At 39.2% G+C, this 23813-nt stretch overlaps 1 protein-coding gene and 1 long non-coding RNA gene across 5 annotated transcripts; both read left to right on the top strand.

Annotated features, from left to right (window-relative positions):
• The first annotated feature begins 4152 nt into the window (after window positions 1-4152).
• On the top strand, window positions 4153-23805 carry LOC110955809 (23 kDa integral membrane protein-like). 2 transcript variants are annotated; one of them, XM_022200943.2, is made up of 9 exons: window positions 4153-4314; window positions 6307-6372; window positions 8512-8637; window positions 19263-19337; window positions 19408-19503; window positions 19683-19774; window positions 20817-20886; window positions 21341-21424; window positions 23336-23805. In XM_022200943.2, the coding sequence occupies exons 1-9, from the start codon at window positions 4255-4257 to the stop codon at window positions 23456-23458; spliced, it is 792 nt and encodes a 263-aa protein (XP_022056635.1). In that variant the 5' UTR covers window positions 4153-4254; the 3' UTR covers window positions 23459-23805. The 2 variants fall into 2 exon arrangements, with proteins under 2 accessions (XP_022056635.1, XP_051809006.1); XM_051953046.1 differs by lacking the exons at window positions 4153-4314; window positions 6307-6372; window positions 8512-8637 and adding an exon at window positions 17549-18496.
• On the top strand, window positions 10386-15175 carry LOC127535332 (uncharacterized). Of its 3 annotated transcripts, XR_007944186.1 has the most exons (7): window positions 10386-10553; window positions 11089-11164; window positions 11278-11333; window positions 11452-11540; window positions 12267-12349; window positions 12547-12719; window positions 14691-15175. It is a non-coding gene; the product is annotated as an uncharacterized LOC127535332 (long non-coding RNA). The 3 variants fall into 3 exon arrangements; XR_007944184.1 differs by lacking the exon at window positions 11089-11164 and having other exon boundaries at window positions 10387-10553; XR_007944185.1 differs by lacking the exon at window positions 10386-10553 and having other exon boundaries at window positions 10590-11164.
• Window positions 23806-23813: the final 8 nt, after the last annotated feature.

The following is a 23813-nucleotide window of genomic DNA, read 5'->3' as shown; positions in this document are numbered from 1 at the left end:
TTTCATGAAGCGCTGGTCTATGGAGAAGCTGTGCACCAAATTTTTGAAATATTAAATGTTTTATTGCAAGTGTCCAAAGAAATCCCCATAGACCACCATTCAATGTAGTTAATATTAAAGGTCTGGAACAATGTTTTTTTAATCTTTATTCCAGTTATTTCCTGCAGAAAACAGAAAATATCACATTAAACAAGAGTGGAAATAACAAGATTTCTGCTTTCTCTACATTAATTGACCCTCTCAGACTCGACTTGAGGGCCTTTGAGGGGCCGTGAGCCTCATTTTGGACACCAGAGCTCTTCCGTTGTTGGGAATGTGTTTGAGCAGTCGGCAGTGTAAAGACGTTTTAAGGCTCTTCCTGCTGTCCAAACACCATAAATGATTAAGGGAAGCTCCGTCCGTTGAAGGCGACATTGTTAAATCATGAATTTTTCTGATAAATGCCAGAACTCACTCCTTCTTCTTCTTCCACAGAAACGTTTCTTTTATTACAGGAATAAAGTCTCAAGTGGCTCGAGTTCATCATCGCTGAACCACAGAGCAAAAGGACGAATTTCTGGATGATTAAATCTCACTTTAATCCTCACTGAAGATAAATAATCTCGTAGAGAACCAAATGAACTAATTTTTTGGCTTGTTTGAAATATTTTTTGCTCATATGGAGTTTCTATCTTCAAAAATTCTTTAAAAATCAAACAGAACTTCCTCAATTCCAGTTTAAAGATGAAATACACATAAAGAAAGATGAAAACCCCATTTCAGAAAAAGTTCTGAGGTATCGACCAACATCATTATCAGCAGTTTTTCTTCTTCACTTCCAAACGGCATGAAACTTGTTCAATAGGACCTGATGTGAAAGAATAATCAAAACTTTTCCAATTGAAAACAGACTTTGAAGACTGAAAACAAATTTGTCCATTTTATTCTAGTAGATGGACGAAGTTCTTTTTGTTGGTTGTTGGTGACCAACTGGTTTTGCGTCCGGGTTTTTCTACTCATCTGCAGACTGTTGCCTAAATTGCCACCATACAATGAAAGGACACAAACCTAACTTGTGTTTTCTTTTTTTTCTAAAGTTTTTATGCAGCATTTCCCTTCAAATTTGCTTCCGTTTCATCAGTCTGAAGTCCTAACGGCGCCCTCTGGAGGCTGAACTACACTCCAACACATAAAAGTGTCGAGATGACGCCTCTTAGCATCATTAAAAACAAGATTTCCACCTTTTATCGAGCTACTGTGATGGATGTTTATGGTTTACCACCATCTGTGTGAGTTCGTCTTCATTATCAGTGTGGAGACTGAAGACACGTGGAGGTTTCTAGTAATACGGGGATGTGCTGGGAAAAGGTTCTGTTTATGACCGTCTGTCTCTAACACACTACAGTTTGGACATAAACACTCAATCAGTCCGTCGCCTGCAGTTATTTTTAGTCTAAAGTCAACACAGCGCTGAGCTGAGTGACGCTGCTGGATTCCTTTCTGTTGTACTCGACTCAACGGGCTGCACGAAACACCAGAGATATGAAACAAAACGAATGGTGGAAGATGAAGAAAACGAGAGAAAACTAAACCAAAAAGATCCGCGGTAAATATGTTTTATAGAAATTACTCATAGGTTCTGACTTGCTGAGTTTAGATTGCGGGTTTCAAACCACTATTGATCGTGTTGCCGTTTTCAAAATACACCACAAACAACACCAGAGAGGCAACCTAAAACATTGTGCCTAAAAGCAGCCCTGATAGTTTTTTTGGGTAAATTAATTGTCATAATGGTTGCTTTTTATAAATGCAAATGTTCCACCAAAACATCCCCCCCACCTCTATTCTGAGTGGACGCCATTGGAGCGTCATGTTTGTAGCTCCGCCCAAGTTTATTCTGATTGGTTTAAAGAATTTAAAACACACCCAACGGGGTTTTTTTTCTCCAATAGCAGAGTGACAATGAGACGCCATTCTACAGACCATTCTACAAGATACAGTGTAGAATGGTCTGACTACTCCTCATTATCACAGGTATCATAGATTACCTGCCGGATAGATTATCCACAGAGCTGTGTACGATGGTCTGACTACTCCTCACTACTATGGGGAAAACCATAAATTCATTTTAAGAATCTGGACTGACATGGGTTCACTGAGCCAGACCGTATACAAATGAGAAAAATGATAATAAGGTGCAGTCAGACTATTCTACATGGTGCTTCTGTGTAGAATGGTCTGACTGTACGTTACTGTCACAGATATTACAGACTACCTGTAATCCACACCCAGTGATAGTAAAGTACAGTGGGACCGTTCTGCACAGCGCTGTGCAGAATGGTCTGACTACTCCTCATTATCACGGATGCCACAGACTACCTGTAATCTACAGTGACATAGATTCTACACAGTGCTGTGTAAAATAGTGTGACTGTGCTTCATTGTCATTAGATTCAGATTGCACGTTGTTATATCTATGATAATAATCTGCTGTCAGACGATTCTACAGAGCGCTTTGTGGAATCTGTCACTGTAGATTGCAGGTAGTCTATGGCAGTAAGGTGTCGAGAGTAGTCTGACTGCACCTTATTAACACTTTGCACACTTGTGAATGGTCTGTCTATGCCAAACTGTCTATCCAACCTCATATATTAACTTTATGTTTCTCCCTATAGCATGGTGGTTGTGAGGAGTGGCCAGACCGTTCTACACAGTGAGAAAAGAGTGACAGTAAAGCAACAAAATAAATAGCAAAGATATGTTAATTAGAAATGTGTATAAAGATAGCGTGGCGTACAATCAGAGCTAACGTTAGCAACATTAGCTGCTCAACATGCTAACACTGAGGATTTATTGTTGTAAAAGTGTTCAGTTCCTGAGATGCTGGCAGTGCATGAACACTGTTGTGTTCCCTCTTACAGCCACCAGCAGAACACCTGGTGAGTGTTGCATCATTTTGTACCGCTTGGTGGTTCATGTGAATGACTTTCTGGTGAGGTTATCACGTTTTTGGTCATTTCTTGGTTGTTTTATGTCATTTTGTGGTCACTTTGGGGCCTTTTTCCTCACATTTTGATGACTTTGCATCACTTTGTGCCCATTTTGTGGTTGTTTTTCATCACATTTTGGTCTAATTTTGCATCAGTTTGTCATCATTTTGCTGTATTTTCTCATCATTTTATCATTCTGTTAGCCTAGCCGCGCTAGACCCATGCTCTTAAGACACAAGGGTCTAGGCACGCTCGACAGGGGGGGAGGGGGGCTAAAAGGTTGTCTATCAAATCACTCTGCAGCAATTGGGTAAGTATACAACCAATCAGCGCAACGAATAGGCTCCTAGAGCGCCGGAAATCAGAGGATGCGGGAGTTCAGTGAAGCCTTATTTATACAGTCAATGGGTGAAGCTCAAGTATATTACAGACATGTTAACAGAAAGATTATTCAGAGTCGGTGCTAATGGAGCTCAACGACTGTTGTCGTTTTTGTTGTCGACCCTGGCAGAGAATTAAATTTGTTGCCGTGGGTTGTCAAGCACGGCTAGGCTAGTTGTTTCCGGTTGTTTCTGTCAGAATCGTCGCGCCTCTATCGTCACTTAGTTACGCCCGCCTTCTGACTCTACACTTCATGGTGATTCGTCGGCCAGTTTTAGGAGCATCCAACCTCGAGCCTTATGGAGGGTAACTAGACCCACCCTGGCAGAGAATTAAATTCATTGCCGTGGGTTGTCTAGCGCGGCTAGGCTATCATTCTGTGGTTGTTTTACATAATTTTGTGTCATCACTTTGAGCTCATTTTGTGGTCATTTTGTATTTTCCATGATTGTTTTATCACTTTGTGGTCGTTTGTTGGTCGTATTTCACAGTGCGGTAAAACTATTGGTTACTCAGTCTTCTTATTTTAGCAGCTTTAATTTTACACTTTCGACTTTAAAACACTCCAACCAAGTAATATTTGGTTTCCACCATGTGGTAGTTTTAAAGATGTTCGTCCAGCTGCTCCTCCATCACACTTCCTGGTTCCATCATTAGTCACTTTCATTTTCTCGCATCTCTTCCTGTTTTGTTCACTTCATATCTTCTTAATTAGATGTAATCGTTACCTGTACTAACCTCCCCTCTTTTCCTGCCTCATCCTCCCCATTCCTCTCCTCTCGGCCGATCTTCCAAACTTGGTCATGTTCTCGGTTCTGCAGTCCAACACTCGAGAGCTTTAAACAACATCCATCACACACGGCTGCTCACTGGTCCTTCCTCACTTTCTATTTTAGCTCGGGTCATGGCCGGCTGCAGCAGCTACTTACGAGGACTCGCCATCTGTGTCACTGTGCTGCTGCTGGTAAGCTAACCGCTAACCGCTAATGCTATCTGTATCGTCGTTAGTAAATCACGGGAGACTTTCACTTCTGGGATGTTTTCAGGATTCAGGGGAATAAAAAACAGGAAACATTTCAGCAACTTGATCTGTTTTCAACCTGCGTCATCCTCGGTCACATGAAGACACCATCATCATTTTTTTTTAGGACAGTTTTTCTTGCTTTTGCATCACTTGTGCTCATGTTGTACCAGTTCTGGTTATTTTGTGTTTTCCAGGTTGTTTTATTGCTTTGTGGTTGCTTTTTTGAGTGTCTTTGTGGTTATATTATAATGTTTTATAAGCATTTTGTGTTGTTTCTTGTTATTTTGTCCCTTTGTCGTCATATTGGACAAGTTGTTGTTTTCTGTCACTTTTCTGCAGTTTTGGTCCCCATTTGTGGCTGTTTTATGTCACTTTGGGATGATCTTTTGGTTGTTTTTCCTCACATTTTGGTCATTTTGCATCAGTTTGTCATTATTTTGTAGTCTTATCTCATTATATTGTAATTTTCTGGTCATTGTGCATCACTCTATGGTCACTTTGGGACTGTTTTTCTTCATATTTGTGAATTTAAGCATCACTTTGTGGTTGATGTGTTTAAATGTCTGGCTATTTTATTAGTCAGTGCTCATTTTGTGGTGGTTTTATGTCATTTTCTGTCATTTTGTGGTCGCTTTGAGGCTAGTTTTCTTTACATTTTGATGATTTTACATCAGTTAGTGCTTGTTTCATGTCACTTTGTGGATAATTTATATAATTCTGTGTTTTTATCACATGCTAATATTTTGATTGTTTTTTGTCATTTTCTTGTCATTTTGCATCACTTTGTCATTATTTTGTAGCATTTTCTCTTTATTTTATCTTTTTGTTGTAATTATTTTTTTGTTTTATGTAATTTTTTAGTTATTTTGCATCACTGTGTGGTCACTTAGGGGCTGTTTTTCTTCACATTTTGGTTATTTTCCCTGATTATGTGCTTATTTTGCATCATTTTGTGGTTGTTTTTGTAATTTGTCCTGGTTGTTTTGTCACTTTGTGGTCATTTTGAGGCAGTTTTCATCACAAATTGGTCTTTTTAAGCCACTTTGTGGTTCATAATTTTGTCACTTTTTTTTTAAACAACCTGTGGAGTTCCTCAGGGAACAATTTTAGATTCCCTTTACATCTATATATGGTGGAGTCATTTAAGGATTTTGTGTTGCTTTTTGTGCTCATGGAGAATCTTTGGATTTGTTGAGTTTTTCCACACATCATTTTGAAGAGTCTAACCCCTAATTAATCATGTAAATTACTGGTATTTTGTTGCAGTTTGTAAAACTGAGGAGTCTAAACCTTCATTAATTTCAGTCAGGTGAATTTGTTGTATTTTTTTATTATTGAAGTTTGTTTTAGTTGTTTGATCACTTTGTTGTCATATTTTGATTGCTGTCATTTTGCACCACTTTGTTGCTATTGGTGCTTGTAAAGTCTCTTTGTGGTCTCTCATTGGTTGCTTTTGTGATCATTTTATATCCATCTGTGGTCATGTTGTTGTGCCATGGTGCTGATTTGTGGTTATTTTGAGTTTGCAGTTGCTATGGGTATTTCTGTGGCTGTAATCCAGGAACCTTGTGACCCATGTGGACCTGGACCGGAGCCCAGCAGGCCCATTTAGGAACCCATCCATGCCTCTGTTGTTTCCAACTGGAGACTCCCTCTAATTAGTGTTTTTATTTGCGGTTGATTCACACAGCAGCTACCAAACTGTGGAGATTGAGGAAAAGATATCGGTGTGAGAACATTTAGCAAAACCACCACCAGAGTATACAAACTACGCAGCAGAACATTCAGTGAGCTGATGATCATCTCTCTGGGGAAGAAGAACAGTTTGACAGGAATGTTGCTGCTGCTGTTAAAGACTTCTTCCTCTGTGAAACTCTCAGTCAGAAACATTATTTAAACCAACTGATGCTTCACTTCTTCATCACTCTACAGGTGTCCGGAGTGGTGATGATCGGAGTTGGATTCTCCTCCATCGATGACAACGTACCGGTGGCTGAGGTAAATGTGTGACAGACACAACCCCATGTTTACGGTCAAAGCTTAAATCATCAGTCACCAACAGGGGCGGTTTTAGACTTTCAGCTCTAGGGGTGCTTAGCACCTGGTTGGGCGCGGGGGGGGGGGCACATCTGACCAATGTTAACCCTTTAAGCTTCAGTCAATTCCAGCCGTTTTCAGTACAAAAAATCGCTAATATTCTATTTTTAAATTTAAAAAATGACAAAAAATACAGGGAATATTGGACGCACATCGCGAGGTGCATTTCCTTGAAAACGACCGATTCGTGGATTTTATACCGACTTCAGGACATGTTTTGGACAAAATAGTTTACTGGCTTGTGTCGTCTGGATGTCCAAGGTTGGATTATGGCTGTTTTTTGTGGAATCTTTTCATCTGTGTGTAATAATAAACCCGGAAATGTGAGTCGCGCTGTGTGCGTTGAAGCCGTGTATAGAGAACGGATGGATGAATATTCGTTTTTGTCGGACAAATGTGTTTTTCTCACCCGCTGTGGTAATCGCATCTGAAAGTGGTTTATACCGGCGGATTCATGAGAATCTAAGCTTTCCATCGGCGTATAGTGTTTGTATAATTGGGTTTGCAGCCGTTGGACATTCTTGAAATTCCTATGCAAATTACTAAGTGTACCGCCGGCGGTACACCTACGACGCACTGAAGCGTAAAGGGTTAAGCAACGGCTCACCCAGCTCTTCTGCATTCATAACAGAGCTCAGTCATTCTCTTAGATACTATTCGTTGGTTCAAGAAACAGTCAAAATAGTCCTTCTCAAAATGCTGACCGCTTGAAGTTTGATTTTCAAAATATGTCTGCTAGCAATTGAGTTAACGCCACAAAATAAACATTTGAACACATGCAGTAACGTCGCTCGTGTTCTGTGCTTTGCTCCCCAAACTTTACCTGAAGCTTTTGCTGGAGTTTTCTTGGGAAAAAATGCCCTAATATCCATTGTGACGGTCGGCCTACAAACAACACATTGATAAAACAATGATATGGCACCAGTGTGAAATTACAATAGCGTTTTTTCACCTTCATGTTTGGCATGCCATAAGCATTGCTTGCTTCATTTTGTGATTTGCGAGGCTAAACGAGTAAAATTCGCTAGCAAGAAGGCAAGCTAGCTAGCTGGATTGTTTGTTTAGACAACTCAGGCTTATAAATGCAGATTTCATGGACAAACTTGTGAGTTCACTTCAGGGTATAAATACCAAGTAAATGTTGCAGTCACCTGCAGTTGCTGGCTCTGTTGGCCAGCCTGTCAATCTCTCTGCCCGATCCATCACAGGCACACAGGGGGGGGGGAGCAGCATTCAGCGCAGCGGCAGAGTAGAGGGGAACTTGCTCTCTCTTAATGGATCAAACCATTATCCAAAAGGGGAGGGGGGGGTCAAATTAAGGAGAACTTTACCAGATTTTACATTTGGTTTGAAACGGTAAAATAAATAACACTGTTAATAATTATTTCAGCATTTATTATAAACATAAATAAATAACACCCAATAATTCTAGGGGTGCTTAAAGAAAATTAAGGGGTGCTCAAGCACCCCTGAAAATGGTCTAGCTCCACCCCTGGTCACCAACCTTTCTGCCACCACCGTGCTTCACATCATGATGTTTGGTTTCCAAACATATCATCTAGTCTGATGGACATAAAGCTCCATCCTGCTCTCCTCGGATCAAACAACCTTCTTCCAGGTGTCTTCAGAGTCTCCACATGTCTTCTGCTGAACTCTAGTCCAGATTTAATTGGAGCTTTTTCCAACAGAGTCTTTCTCTTTGTCTCCATGAAGCTCTGACTGGTGAAGAACAGACAACAGTTGTTGGATGAACAATCTGTGGAAACTTAAACCTAAAAAATCTGAAATATTAGAGATATTATTACAAAAATGCTTCTTTTTAATATGCTAAATGTGCAACACTCTCACTATACTTCATTACAAGTAAACAAAACAATCAACATCTGATTAATTTAAGTCATTATCAACAAAATATCCTTAAAGTATTAAAGTAACTGTAGTCATTTTGCGCTAAATGCTTTAAATTAATGAACTCTTAAATCAGATTCTATGTGAAATTTAGATGAATTATTTGCCCCCGTGTGTCTTTGTGTCTTCCAGTTGTTCGACCAGTTGTCCAGTGGTGATGGTTTACTGGTTCTGCAGGTGTTCGGTCCAGTCACAGTGTTTCTGTCGGCTCTGGGCATCATCGCTGCAGCTTTGAACATCAAACCTCTGCTGTGTGTGGTGAGATGAATGAACACACTTGTTCTTATATCTTCATCCAAAATCTGATTCTAAACTGAACCCTGAAACCAAGCTTTGACTCTCAAACAGCCTCTTTTGGGTCAATACTGCAGAGAAAGACGTCTTCACTCTGAGGAAGTACAGAAAGTACTAAACCTTAAAACTGCAAGTATTTGGACCAAAATGACTGTTTTAGGTGGAAAAGCCTCTAAAACTACAAGAATATGGACAGAAAGTAGCATTTTGGTGGAAGAAACTAGTAGAACTGCAAATATTTGGGCCAAAAGTACTGTTTTGGGAGGAATAACAAGTTCAAGTTCAAGTTTATTTGCCATTTGCAGTATAAAACCACATTGGAAAAAAAGGTGGAAGAGCTCAAAGTGCACTGTCAACATCTAAAAAACAGCAGCAGTACAGGAGAAAGTAAAACGATAACAAAACAGAGAACATAACAAACAATGCCACATAAAATACCTAAAAATAAAATGCTAAAAACCAATAAATAGTTCGTAACAGAAATAAAAACATATTAAAAACAAGATACATTATTTAAAGTGATCACAGCTTGTGGGAAGAAGCTGTTAAAGTGACGAGACGTGGTACATTTGATTGAGCGATATCTTCTCCCTGAGGGAAGGACTTCAAACATGGTCCTGGCAGGATGGCCTGAGGAGTCCTTTACGATCTGTAAAGCTCGGTTTAACAGTCTCGCTTCATATGTGGCCTCCAGGAGCGGCAAGGTGTACACTGTAAAAAATGTCTGTAGAAATTACAGTAAAAAACTGTAAAATAGCAACAGTAAAAGACTGTAAAATCCAAAATAGTATATGCCCGTAATTGTTACATTGAATAACTGTAAATCAAGAAACAGTATATAGCTATAATTTTTACGGTTCTAACATGTAGAAATAACACAGTTTTACTGTGAAAACACAAAATATTGATAAATTAACGGGAAAATCCAGTAATATTACAAGCAAGTAATTACTGCAAAATTAACAGTATAATTCTGTTTAATTTACAGATTTTGCTGATGTGTATTTTCAAATTTACGGTATAAAACCATTAACGATCAAGCAAAAACTCGCCTTCATTTATGAAGAAAAACGATGTAAAAAATACGGTATATATTTGTTAAGAATATCACAGTTAAAAGGAAATCTGTATAATTTACGGTGAAATACCAGCAGCTATTGTTGCCAGAATTTCACCGTAAAAATTACGGTGACAGTGTAAAAGTTATGACAGTACTGGGAAAAAATCTGTATAAAATTTATGGTGAAATATGACAGCTGTGGTTGCCAGAATTTCGCTGTAAAAATAACGGTGACAGTGTAAATGACTACTGGGGAAAAAATCTGTATAATTTACATAAAATACGGGCAGGTGTAGCTGTCAGTATTTGTGAAATTTCTCTCCCTCCTGCACAATCAACTGTAAGTGGTATTCAAGCAAATTGGAAGTGTTTAGGAACAACAGCAGCTCAATCAGGAAGTGGTAGATCACTTACAGCTGATCTTGGAATATTTTCAAGAGTAGAAATTTCACAAACTGACTTGTTGCAACGGTGGCATCCCACTGCAGCACCACGCTCACATTCAGTGAACTCTGAGAGAGAGAGAGAGAGAGAGAGAGAGAGAGAGAGAGAGAGAGAGAGAGAGAGAGAGAGAGAGAGAGAGAGAGAGAGAGAGAGAGAGAGAGAGAGAGAGAGAGAGAGAGAGAGAGAGAGAGAGAGAGAGAGAGAGAGAGAGCGAGCGAGCGAGCACACCTGCGCGCGCGTGAGAGCGTCTCCAACGGAAATTCAAAATTTGACCGGGTCACGCAGTTGCATTAGTCGCGCGTTTTCTGCGCTCAACGCAGCTTTGGTGGGGACAGACCAACAGGTCCAAATTTCTGGGGAAAACTCTGGTCTTGAGGTAAGCGTATTATCTACACAAATTGTTGTGGTATGAGAGAAAACGACTTTTTGAAGGTTCGTTTAGGTTTGTAGGAACATGACTGCTAGCTTACTTTACGTCTGTTTTTGCCAGGTCAGGTTAGCTATGTAGCTAGACCTACTGAAGCTAACTTTACATTTATTTCAACTTGCTAAGATGTCTTGTCTGCAGGTTTTGTTGCCCTTACAATAGCAGTTACATAACGGTGGGTTAAATTAATGAGTTGACTTTTGTCTAGAAACGGAGTAAATTAGGTTTGGTGTTGATGATTAAGAGGCTATTGATTGTTTTCGGATTTATTTATTCATAGTCTGGAGAAGTAGACAATACTTTACTGCTGTGCATGTACTCCTGTCTGTTCCTCCAAACACGGGATGTGCTGACAGTAATCTACTGTAGGTACTGACTATGGAGAAAGTAAAATCACATAACCCTATGCCACATTTTTTTGTAAGTCAATGCTGCATTTAAGTTAATAAAACACGGTTATGAAAAGCATTTTAGTCTGTTTCAGTACTTTTGTGACACCTTCAGTGGAGGTTGACGGCTGGTGACATTGAGCATTGCCAATCTAAGAATCTCCTTTAATGGTAAACAAACTGATGTCACAAATCGTATGTATCTTAGGAATAAATTGTCATTGTTATTTGTCCTCACTGCTCTTGTATAAATTATCTTGTCTTTCACTCCTGCCACCTTTCAGGCATTGCTGTGAGTAGGTGTAGACTTTGGGGCAACAACTCGTTGGTGAGAAAAACGGTGAGATTGTAATTCATTTAAACTCCAAAAGTAAGCAGTTTTTAACTTACAAAAATTTGGTTTTGTAATATATGTCTGTTATTCATTTACTTTTACATTTATTTCATTCATTGAACAGTGTCTGAATAGATAACAGAAAACAATGGAGAGAGAGGAATTTGAAGCAAAGGGTCCAGGCTGGAATTTGATTGTGGCATGTGGACTAAGGTAAGCCAATTGGTAGGCCCAGCTGTTAATGTTTTTGGCATGTGACTGTAGCCCTTTGATTGTATTTGGCAACTTGAATATTTAATAGAGTGAATGAAATATATTTTGACTGTACTGCTGGCATATACTGTACAAGATTGGCCTAAATCTTCTGTCAGAAAGACTGCAGCAATCCAGGCGTTTATTGAATACGCTTTAATTCTGTATCCAACAATACAGGCACTGTGTTGTAGCTGTGTGGCTTTAATGAAATAAAAAAATAAAATTTTAATATTAACATTCTGCAGGCGCTGTACATGGAATGCAATAAACAAAAATGGCCACAACTTCATGACAGTGGCAGACCACATGTGTTACAGACATTAATCCATGGCTACTCAAGCTAACAGTATTAAAGTTGTATTAACAACAGAAGAAGCAAAATCACTGTGAATATGGAAAATATAAGTGCTGCTAGTAAACATAAATAGGCTGAGTGCCACATTACAACACTTATATAAACATATAAAGCCTACAGGAGAATAACAAAACTAAGATAGCTCCACTCTGGCGGAGCTCAGCCTGCAGGCAACAAATGGCGAAGTAGTCCGTTGGATGCACTGGATTACAACATTTGGACTACCTGAGGGTGGAGCAGGAAAGTTTGTACAGTGTATGTTGAGGATGAAGATGATTTCATCTTTCACTTTGTTGTCTTACCTTTTTTGTCTCTATTCTTTCTTCCAGGTCTTATTACGTCTTATAGTGGCTACCCTTAACATGGACTTCACCAAATGGGTTTGAGCGGCTCCTGAAATCATTTTTTATAGGTTGGTCTTTTGTGTGAAAATTTGAACTTACTGTTTGTTCACTATTTTCTCAGTTTGTGTTGTTACTTCTTTAATGTTTGTTTTTATAGCTCTTTACCTATGTTTTTGTTGTGAAAAGCATGTTGCAACTATGTAAAGACTATATAAATGTTTGTATTATCTTTATATATTTAATATAATTTTTTTTCTGATTGCAGAGGGGATCGTGCCAAGCCACAATGCACACCTGACTGACAACTTGTGAATCTTCAAGCTAAACTGATGACAGCACATCCTCAAAGTTCCAGTTTGCTGAACATTGAACATCTGTCCTACCTGTGTTTAGTCAAGTCTGGACCCTGGACCTCAATCTTGTCAAGGGAAATTAGAGGTAAGCAATTTATATAATTCAGTGTAGCAAAGGATATAGATGCAGAAACAACTCAAGCATCAATCTATGTGGACTTTGTACATACATACAAGAAGTACTTAGAAAAATTGTTTTGCACCTCACATTTACAATTAATAGTATTTACCACTCCAAGAAGGTTGAGGTCAGGACAGAATAAGTCATCTTTTACCATAGCATAAAGAGGCAAAATAAAACAGTATTTTAGTCACCTAAAGGCGAAGTACAACTCAGCTAAAGTAAAAATTTGTTTTAGTGTACGCTATATTTAGAATATTTTTACCACTTTACCTTGTTAGATAATCTTTTCTTCTGGTACTTCACGTTTCCAACTTTAGAACTTTGTCAAAGTTCACACTGCAAGCCTTACTGCTCAGTTCAGATTTTTGCCAGATCTGATTTTATTGGTGTGGCTGTTGACATTATTTTTTAATGGAAAATATCAGATTTCAGTGTGAATAGATCAAGGCCCTGAGGTGACTGGCATGTGCAAAAGAACAATAAAATCACACACAGAACACTGTACTACAGAAGTAAGTTTGAATCCTCAGCCTCTTTGAACTGAGCTTTTGGCACTGCAGCCAAGTTCCTTTGTGTCTGGTTAGGCCATTTCTACCTAATAATTTCAAATAAAGACCCTTTACAGAGCAATCTACCAGGTTTTGCTTGTATGGCTGTATCGGCCCAATTACTTATGTCTACATCTCCCCCTCCTCTAATGTGACTTGTATCAGAAATCAGTGCGATTTTTACGCCACTCTAGATCGACATACAGCAGCTGGCGAGGAGGAAGGAGTGGGGGTCTCACTCAGTGAAAACAAACATGGAGGGCAGTGGTGATGGAAGTACACTGTGGAGGACAGTGAAGTTTCAGACCTATTAAGTGTTTGTGGTATTACAGCCATGCAAGCAAAACTTTACATGTCGTACCATGACCAATCTGTGTTTAAAACTATTTTGACAGAAATGGGTAAAAAGGGACACTAAGGACATGGCTTGGGTGTCGAAGGACAGTGATTGCTCATTTGTCTACTTCCACTGCATAATAACTTGTAAATCAGGCAGTAAAAACTGACTTCAGAGGCAGCCATGTTTCCAATATCTTCTTATTTACATTCGTACTACAGCGTTCTGTGTGTGACGTCTTGTTATTGTTGAAGAACGGCGTTACTTTTAAACGACAACTAAATGAGAAAAGTATGGTTTTACCTTGCTGACATGTTTCAAACAAAAATGACAAAATGAACACTAATCCAACTATCTTGTTGTTTTCTTTTGCACATGTGAGTCACCTCATGGCTATGATCTGCTCACATTTAAATCTGATATTCGCCACATTAAAAAAAAAAGTTACTCGCCACACACAAAACTGATCTGGCAAAACATCTGAATTGAGCAGTAAGGGTTAGGGTCCTGTGTCTCCTAAATGGGTCTGTGCTGACCAAAATCTACTGCAGGTAATACACTGACTGTGGGTAACCCCATTAAAAAAAACAAAAAAAAAAACAAGAACAAAAACTTCCCTTTAGACGCACAAAATAAAACTGACTAAATGGCACCAGACCTAGTAGTTGGCAAATACAAAATCTTGCATTGAACTTGTGATACATATATTAAATTGCAGGTCTTGTTCACCACCGTCATGTTTTTGTGGTCAGTTACTGTGTGGAGCTGTGTGTGGTAACAGTCGTGATGATTGTCTTACTGCTTAAGTGGAGGCGTCTGTGTATTTAGATGTCAAGTTAGCGACAGAGGTTAAGTAAACATTTTTGACGTGTCCGTTTCCCAGAAGTGACATTGGTAAAGGATATTTCAGAGAGTTGGTTTCTTCTATGTATAGGTAACTGGGGCTCAGTTAAACAACAGAACACTGTTTATCGCTGCGTTATTGTGTAGGCATCATTGAAACAACATCAATATAACTTTTACTTTGTTTCTGTTTTCTGGATGCAGAGAGAATCATGCCAGCAGACATCTGATGGTCAACAGTGAATCTTCAACAGAAGCCAGTGGTTCCAGTTGCAGTTCCAGCATCGTGTGCGATATGATCCCATTCTGAGCCTCCTGTTCAGTTAAGTCTGAACTCAATGAATTATTAATCTTAACCAGGCAAGTGTCTATGTTTTTGCATGAACTATTTCTCATGTGATCACATGCTGTTTTTTCCCCAATATCTAAACACTGCCTTGTTGCTGTAGTGGATAAGTTGTTGTATTTCAGAGAATGCTTAAAACAATTTCTTAAAGTTTATTAATGATAATATGTTTAATTTGTTATTTCCTTTGTAATTTACCTTTAGCAGTTTTTGACTGTAAAATCTGTGCCAACCAACTTTATTATCTGATGTGTTGTATTTCTTGCAATGACATTATGGTGACCACAGCTGCTGGTAATTCACTGTAAAGTTGAACTTAGTAATAAAGTACCGTAATACCTCATACAGTTGTATTGTGTTTATCACTGAGAAACTGTAAATTGGGTTTACAGTATATCTGTTGTTAAAATTGTTTACTGTCAATAGGTTTATAGTTTAGCTATTATTTTTACTGTAAAACACTGTAAAATTTCCCATTGCCATAGAAACATACCATGATGTCTCTACACTATCACCATAATTTTTACGGTGAACTACTGGCAACCACAGCTGCCAGTAGTTTACTGTAAATTATACAGATTTTTGTCCAGTACCGTAATGACTTTTACATTTAGACTGTAAATTTTACGGTAAACTACTGGCAGCTGTGGTTGCCAGTAGATTACCGTAAATTATACAGATTTTTTTTCCAGTACCGTAATGACTTTTACATTTAGACTGTAAATTTTATGGTAAACTACTGGCAGCTGTGGTTGCCAGTAGATTACCGTAAATTATACAGATTTTTTTTCCAGTACCGTAATGACTTTTACATTTAGACTGTAAATTTTACGGTAAACTACTGGCAGCTGTGGTTGCCAGTAGATTACCGTAAATTATACAGATTTTTTTTTTCCAGGACCGTAATGACTTTTACGTTGCCAGCAACCACAGTTGTCGACATTTTACCGTAAATTATACAGAAATTTTTTACTTTACCGTAATGACTTTTACATTGTCACTGTAGTTTTTACGGTGCTGGCTACCAGAGCTGCTGGTATTTTACTGTAAATTATACAGAATTTTTTTTGGTGTACCGTAATGTCTTTTACATTGTCACTGTATTTTTAACGGTGAACTACTGGCAACCACAGCTGCCAGTATTTTACCGTAAATTATACAGATTTTTTTAACAGTGTAGCCAATTGTCCTTCTGGCTGAACAGACCACTTTGTCCAAAGCTTTCTTTTCTTTCACGGTGAGATTACCAAACCACACAATGAAAGAGCTGGTTAGCACACTTTCAATCACACAATGATAAAAGTTTAAAAGAATCTTCGTATTTTGGGTGAATTTCCTAAGTTTGCGCAAGAAGAAGAGGCGTTGTTTAGCCTTTTTAACAATGCTGGTCGTATTTGAGTTCCAACTCAGATCATTTGAAAGAGTGACACCCAAAAATTTACAGTTTTCAACAATCTGCACCTCAGTGTTCTGAATTGTAATGGGCAAATGGTTTCTCTTGTGACGAAAATCAATAATCAACTCACAAGTTTTTGAAGTGTTTAGAAGCAAGTTGTTTTCTTTACTCCAGCAAACAACATTCTCTACCTCTTCTCGGTAATGTGATTCGTCGTTTGAACTGATAAGTCCAATGATGGTTGTATCATCTGCATATTTGATTATTGCATCTCATGCGATATTTCACAGTCATGTGTATACAAGGTAAACAGCAGTGGGCTTAAAATACATCCCTGTGGGGAACCAGTACTGACACATAACTCATCAGAAATACAGCCATTGATTTTGACCTTTTGTGGTCGACAAGTTAAAAAATTTAAGATCCACTTACAAATGGTATCATCTAGTTCAAGAGATGTCAGCTTGTGAACAAGCTTTGATGGGACCATCGAGTTAAAAGCTGAACTATAATCTATAAAAAGCATTCTTGCATATGATTTCCCTTTGTCAAGATGCTTATAGACAGAGTTCAAAGCAAAGGAAATAGCGTCCTCAACACTTCTGTTTTTTCTGTATGCAAACTGCATCGGATCCACAGACAGGTATCTGATCTCTAATATACTCCAACACCAAACGCTCGAAGGTTTTCATGAGAACAGATGTGAGGGCCACTGGCCGATAGTCATTCAGACATGTCACAAGTGTCTTCTTGGGCACAGGGATTATGATTGACCTCTTGAAGCTGAGTGGTACAGTACACTGCCTGAGTGACATGTTAAAAAGGTCTGTAAGAACAGGAGCAAGTTGCTCAGAGCACAGTTTAAGAACTCGTGGAGGAATGCGATCTGGTCCAGGGGCCTTCCTAGCCTTGGTCCTAGACAAAACCCTCTGGACGTCCTCCTGGAGACAGTAAAACCTTGACTGCACTGCACAAAACAACAGGTTCAATGTCCTCAATTTCAAAGCGACAATAAAACTGATTAAGTTTGTTAGGCAAAGAGGGGTCAGAAATCACAGCAGATCCTCCGTTTGGTTTCCAGGAAGTGATGGAGTTCAGGCCCCTCCACATGCGTTGTGAATCCCTCTGCATGAAATGTCCCTCTAGCTTGAGCCCATAGGCACGCTTTGCAGCTTTTATGGAATGTTCCAAAGAATATCTGGATAGCTTATAAGCAACAGCATCACCAGATTTAAAAGCCGCATTCCGCTGTTGAATTTTAGTGTTTACGTCAGCATTAATCCAAGGGTTCTGACTAGCATGTCTTTTAATTACCTTCTTAGGAACACAGCAGTCCGTGCAAAATTCAATATACCCAGTGACAGCTTCACAGTATTCATCCAAATCCTCTGAATGAAACACAGACCAGTCTGGAGCATCAAAGCACCCTTGTAGTTTAATGCCACTCTCTTTTGTCCAGCACTGGACAGTCTGTAGAGCTGGCTTTGATTGTCTGCTCCTCTGTATGTAGGTAGGAAGAAGGAGTACAGAGGAGTGATCAGATTTTCCAAAAGCTGGTCTGAGGCTCAACGGATAAGCAGACTTGACGTTGCTGTAACAATGATCCAGAAAATGCGCTCCTCTAGTAGGGTATTTAATGTGCTGATAGTAGTTGGGAATAACAGTTTTAAGATTGCATTTGTTAAAATCACCAGCTACTATAACCGCGGCGTTAGCATGGGAGTTCTCAAATTTATGTAAGATGTCACTTAACTCAGCCAGAGCAGGAAGAATCCGCCCGTGGATGTATGTAAACAGCACCAGAAGCAACACAGAGAACTCCCGGGGGAGATAAAAGGGGCGGCACTTCACAGCCAAGCATTCCAGGTTAGCCTTACATGTTTTGTTTACAATGACACAATCCGTGCACCAGTTTTCATTAATAAGAAGGCACACACTTCCTCCCTTCGATTTCCCGGTCCGCTTTTCCACTCTGTCCGAGCGGTGAACGGAGAAACCAGGTGGCTGGAAAGTAGAGTCCGGCACGTTGCTGTGAAGCCATGTCTCGGTCAGGCAGAACACGGAGCACTCCCGGGCCTCGCTGGGTGTTGATGCGGCACAGCAGGTCATCCGTCTTGTTGGACAGTGACTGGACGTTTGCCAGGTAGATGGATGGCAGCGGAATCCTCGACGGGCGGCTACGTAGCTTCACGAGCAGCCCTCCCCGCTTCCCTCGGTGTCTGCGCTTCCGCCGCCAGCAACCCGTACCGTCCCCGCTCTGAGGCTCAGGTGAGCGGCGTGTGTGGCGATGCCTCCGCCCAGCTCCTTCGCTCTGCTCCCGGTCTCCGTGGCTCGACTCATGGTTTCTCTTGCCCCAAGCAGGGCACACATCACAATCGGCGCACTTCAGTTCGGGAATAACATGTAGTAGTCCACAACCTTCATCCCGAATCTTCAGAAGCGCCTCCCGATCATATTTAACCGTGGCAAGTGTTACAGAAACGAATAAAAACATAAAAGTGCACCAGAAAGCTCTAGCGCCTTCGCCCGGCGCCACTACAAGTATTTCAACAGAAAGTAACATTTTCAGTAGCATGAATCATAAAGAAAAATCATAAATCTTTGAACAGAAAGTGATATTTGGGTGAAACACACCTTTAAAACTACAAATATTTGGACCAAAATCACTGGGTTTGGTGGAATAAACCTTTAAAACTCGATGTATTTAGACTGAACGCTATATTTGGGTGGAATGAACCTTTAAAACTACAGATTTTTGGTCAGAAAGTAGCATTTTGAGTGAAATAAACCTTCAAAACCATAAATGGTTGAAGGAAAAAATCATATTTAAAACGAATAAATCTTTAGAACTACACATATTCTGACTGAAATTCATATTTTGGTAAATTAAAACGTCGAATCTTCAAGTATTTGAACATGAAGTAGCATTTAAAGTCCAATAAACCTTTGAAACAATAAATCTTTGAACAGGAAGTGCTATTTTGGCGGGGTCTTAACAAAGGTAAAAACTGTAATATGTGCTTCCCTTTCCCAGTTTTCTGCTCTAATATTCGTGGAGTTCGTGGCTCTGATGATTGTAGCTTCACCGCTGGTTCAGGTTCAGGCTCAGGTAAGTAACGGATTAACTCGATTCAAAAAAGTCAAATCCGATTAATTTTTCCGTGTTTTCTCTTCTGCAGATGGACGGAGCTGTCGAGGAGTTATTCCTGAACGTAACTCCGCTCCACAGGGCGGAACGTTACATTCAGACTGAACTCAACAAACTAGAGGCCTCGGTAGGAGAACAAAAACTACAAATAAACCAGATTTAGTGTCAAGAAACACATAAAACAGCGAGCTAAAGTCGCTAATCCTGTTAGCCTGTTCGCTCTCTGACTACAGGTTTTATACGTCTAAAATGATAACTGAGGTTTTCTAACTTCATGATTTCTTTAATTGACTGAATTCACTGAAGGACTCTTGCTGTGGTTTGAGGAGTTTTGAAGACTGGGAGAATCAACTTCCTGTTTCCTGTTTGTGCTCGCCTCCCCCTGATCTGGACACCAAGTGAGACTCAGAAAGTTTCTCAGCTTCTTCAAGGATTCCTGGTTTTCTACAGCACTCTTAGTTTCTCTAAAAGTCTAGAAATGAAAATGTGTTTTCTGTCTAAAAGAGTTCTTAAATTTTTTGATGAATTGTTCAGTTTCTAAAGAAGTTTGCATGTTTCTTGGTAACTTTTGAGTTTCTAGACAAAAAAGTATTTGGAGCAGAAATACCACTTTGGGTGAATTAAACATTTTAAACCTTAAGTTGTTCAACAGAAAGTTGTATTTAGATTAAATAATAATTTGAAACTACAAGTGTTTTGGCAGAAAGTAGCATTTTGAGGAAAGTCCAGAAAATTGTAAACGGATTTCTAGAAAAGTTTTCAAGAATCGTAAAGAGTGTTAAAGGTTCTTGTGTCTGTAGTTTGGTGGGACAGTTCTTGAGATTATCAACCTTTACAGATTGCAGATATGTTTGGATGTCAAAGACTTTTGAAAGAAATTCGGGGTTTCTGGACAACTTTTCTTTCTGAGTTTGTCAAACTGCTTTTGAGTGTCTAGATAGACTTGGGAAATTCTTAGAAAAAAATAGGACTTGAAGAGCAATTTCTGTATTTCAAGAAAAGCTTGTAAGGTTCTTTAGAGATTCCCTTGTATCTTGATATTTATTTGTTGGTCAGTATCAACCTTTTGCAGATAGGTTCAGACTTTAAAGACGTCTTTTTAGATGAATTATAGCGTGTCGGAGGGAGTTTGTATGTTTCCTTGGGATTTTTTTCTGACGTTTTCTTGTAAAATGTGTTTGTCTAAGAGCTATTGATGTTTTAGATAAACTTGTTTTTCTTAGATTTGATGAAATGTTGATTTTCATCAGTTTTTATACTTAAAGTTTTGAAGCATCATAAAGAGTTTTGAAAAGTTCTGAAGATTTCCCATATTTCTACATTTCTCAGATTAAGTTTTCGAGTTTGTAGGCTGTCCTTTAGAAGCAGCTGATCATTGAAAGACAAATCATGCTTTACGTTTACGTGCTCTTTCATAGCTTTATGTTCTTGCTGTCGCAGAGTTCCTCCTGCTAACTCCAGCTCAGATGGTCTATGTGTGGTCTCACATCAGTTCTGGGTTCACTCCAAGGTAGTTTTATTATTTTCTGTCTGTTTTTAATTCTTTATTTCTCCTTGGTGCTCTCCCTTCCTATCTTTTTTCTAGAATTTTTCCCTTCCTTCTTGTCTTTCTTCATTCTTGCTTTCATTTGAACCTTTTTCTTCCTTCTGTTCTTCCTCTCAGTTTACTAAACTCCTGCTTTCTTTCCTAGTAAGTCATTTATCCAAAGTCTTTCTTTAGTTCTTCTGCTTTCATTGATCCAACTGTTTGTTAAACTGAACAATGAGATTTTTGTTTGTAGTTTTCTGAACAAACCGAGTTTTTGCGTCTCAACAAACACATTTGCTTCACATCAGACTCAGTCGTAAACAAACCTTCACTCTGTGTTTTTTTTTAAATCTTTCACTGACTGTAGTTGTGGTTGAACAAAGAGAAGGAAGTTTGTCTTCGTGTTTTATGCTGTTGTCTTGGCGTTGTGTTGCAGGCCTGCGGTCCCATCCTGAAGAGCTACCTGAGTTTTCCCATCAAACTGCGGATTGGGATCATCTCAGCGTTCGCCACCATCACGGTGACCCAGCACACGCTAATATTTGTAGTTTTAAAGCTTTCTGCTGCCCAAAACTATCAAACTGGCTTACTTTTCCAGTTTTTAGTCTTTTTTTTAATCTAAACTCTTGACTGAAACATGACATGAAGGGAGCTTGTAGACTTTAGTCTGAAAACTGAGCAGCAAAATGACCAAACTGCAAGTGGAAAGAAGAAACGGCATGAATCCAGAGAGAAAATCATGGCTTCTAATGGTTTTAGGTTTAAAAAAAAAAACAGTTTTTGGTAAACGTTCTCTGAACGTTTAAAGCTTCTAAAAATGTAAATTTTTACCAAATACTTGATAACAGGGAGTGGAATCATCTAGATGAGGTTCTACTTAAAAAGTTTAATATCCTTTATTCTTTTCTGGAGGAAATAAGTTTTAAGGAAAGTTCATTGTGTTACCAAAAATGTTTACAAATTGTGGTAAAGTTTAAGGGGCAGCACAGTGGGGTAGTGTGTAGCACTGTCGCCTTGCAGCAAGAAGATCCCGGTTCAAATCCTGGCCTGGGATCTTTCTGCATGGAGTTTGCATGTTCTTCCTGTGCATGCGTGGGTTTTCTCCGGGTACTCCGGCTTCCTCCCACAGTCCAAAAACATGCTGAGGTTAATTGGTTACTCTAAAGTGTCCGTAGGTGTGAATGTGAGTGTGATTGTGTGTCTGTATATGTAGCCCTGTGACAGACTGGTGACCTGTCCAGGGTGTCCCCTGCCTTCACCAGAGTCTGCTGGGATAGACTCCAGCACCCCCCATGACCCTAGTGAGGATAAAGCGGTGGATAGAGGATGGATGGTAAAGTTTAAATGTTTATGGAAGTTTCCTGAAGAACGCAGTTCCAGAAGTGTTAAAAGTTTCAAGAAGACTTTTGACTTTTCTGCAATGTTTGGAGTTTTTAAAAGTGGTTTTGAGCTGTTTGACAACTTTACATGATTTAAAAGCATCAGAATAGTCCACCGCGAGCTACGGAAAAGGGATTTTTAATACAGTTTCTGTAACACCTGCTGGTTTAAAGCTGAGTTTCTGGAACTGTTTAAAAAAGGTTTCCAGTTTCTAGATAGTTTCTATTCTTCTCCTGCGGTAATAAAAGTTTTTGTGGAAGTATATGTTACTTGAAGTGTTTCAGTTTATGGAAAAGTTTACAAATTGTGACGAAGTTCTTTTGTTTCTAGATAAGTTTCCAGAACAGTTTCTAGCTTTTTGGAAGTTTCTTGAGGTTCTAGATGTGTTAAAACTTTCCAGAAGAGTCAGTAGATCTTCTCCGACAGTTTCTAAAAGTGACAAACGTTCACACGTCTAGATCAGTCTAGACTCTACACCGATGTCTTTTGGAAGTTTCTTGACGTATGCGAGTTTCTAGAAGTGTTAAAAATTGTTTTGACTTCATGAATTTTCTGCTAATTCTTAAAAGTGACAAAAGTTCACATATTTCCAGATCAGTCTAGAGCATCAAAGGCGTCTCTGGAAACACTACGAGCTGCAGTCACCACTTTCAAGATGAGTTTCTTGTATATTCTGGATGGAGCTTCTACTTCTTAACGGAATTTCTAGATATTTTATTATTGTTTTAAGGAAAGTGTGTGATGTTATTGAAAGTGTTTCAGTTTATTGGAAAGTTGACAAATTGTGACTGAATACTCTGGACGAGTTCTTGATCAGTTCCTGGAAGTTTCTTGACATCTGCAGAACAGTTGAAAGTTTCTAGGGTTTCTCTGACTTCAGGGTTTTTCTGCAGCATTAAATAAGTTTCAAGATCATTCAACAGTTTCCAGAAGTCATTTGGATGAAGGAAGGAGCTGCTGATATTCTAGTTTAGTTTTTTTGGTGCCACTGTGTGACGTTCAGTCGATGAGTAAACATGAAGATCTTCTTGTATTTTTGTTGTTGTTGCAGATGGCGGCCATCGCTCTGTGTCTGGCTCTGGGTTTAGAGAAATATTGGAAAACTCCTCCAGTGGAAACTACAGTCGACGACTACAACAGAGTGAAATACCAACCGAAGCCCAGCTACACCTGACCTCTGACCTCTGACCTCAGACACCGTAACCAAAACCAAGCTTTGTTTTGGAGGCAGCAGATCTTCACTTGTTGAGTCCAGTTCTTCTTTAAAGATACGTCAAAGTGGGACGTTGGGCTGTTTTCAACCGACGTTTCCACAATGTTTGGTTTTTAAAATAAAACAAAAAGTCCTGTAAACACCAGCAGCTGCTCAGACAAACCACTGCGGCTGTAGAAACTTTATGAACAGTTTTCTCCTTCTTGTTTGTGTAGTTTCATCCTTGGACCACCAGATGGCGGTAGAGCTGAACATAAAGGCTGTAGCTGGTTTCCAGTCAGTTTCAGTCAATAAAAGAATTAAAAGCTTTGAGAAT

This window comes from Acanthochromis polyacanthus, chromosome 1, assembly GCF_021347895.1.
Source record: "Acanthochromis polyacanthus isolate Apoly-LR-REF ecotype Palm Island chromosome 1, KAUST_Apoly_ChrSc, whole genome shotgun sequence".
Lineage (NCBI taxonomy): Eukaryota > Metazoa > Chordata > Actinopteri > Pomacentridae > Acanthochromis > Acanthochromis polyacanthus.
The sequence above is the reverse complement of the archived record's forward strand: the minus strand, read 5'-3'. Positions and strand labels throughout refer to the sequence as shown.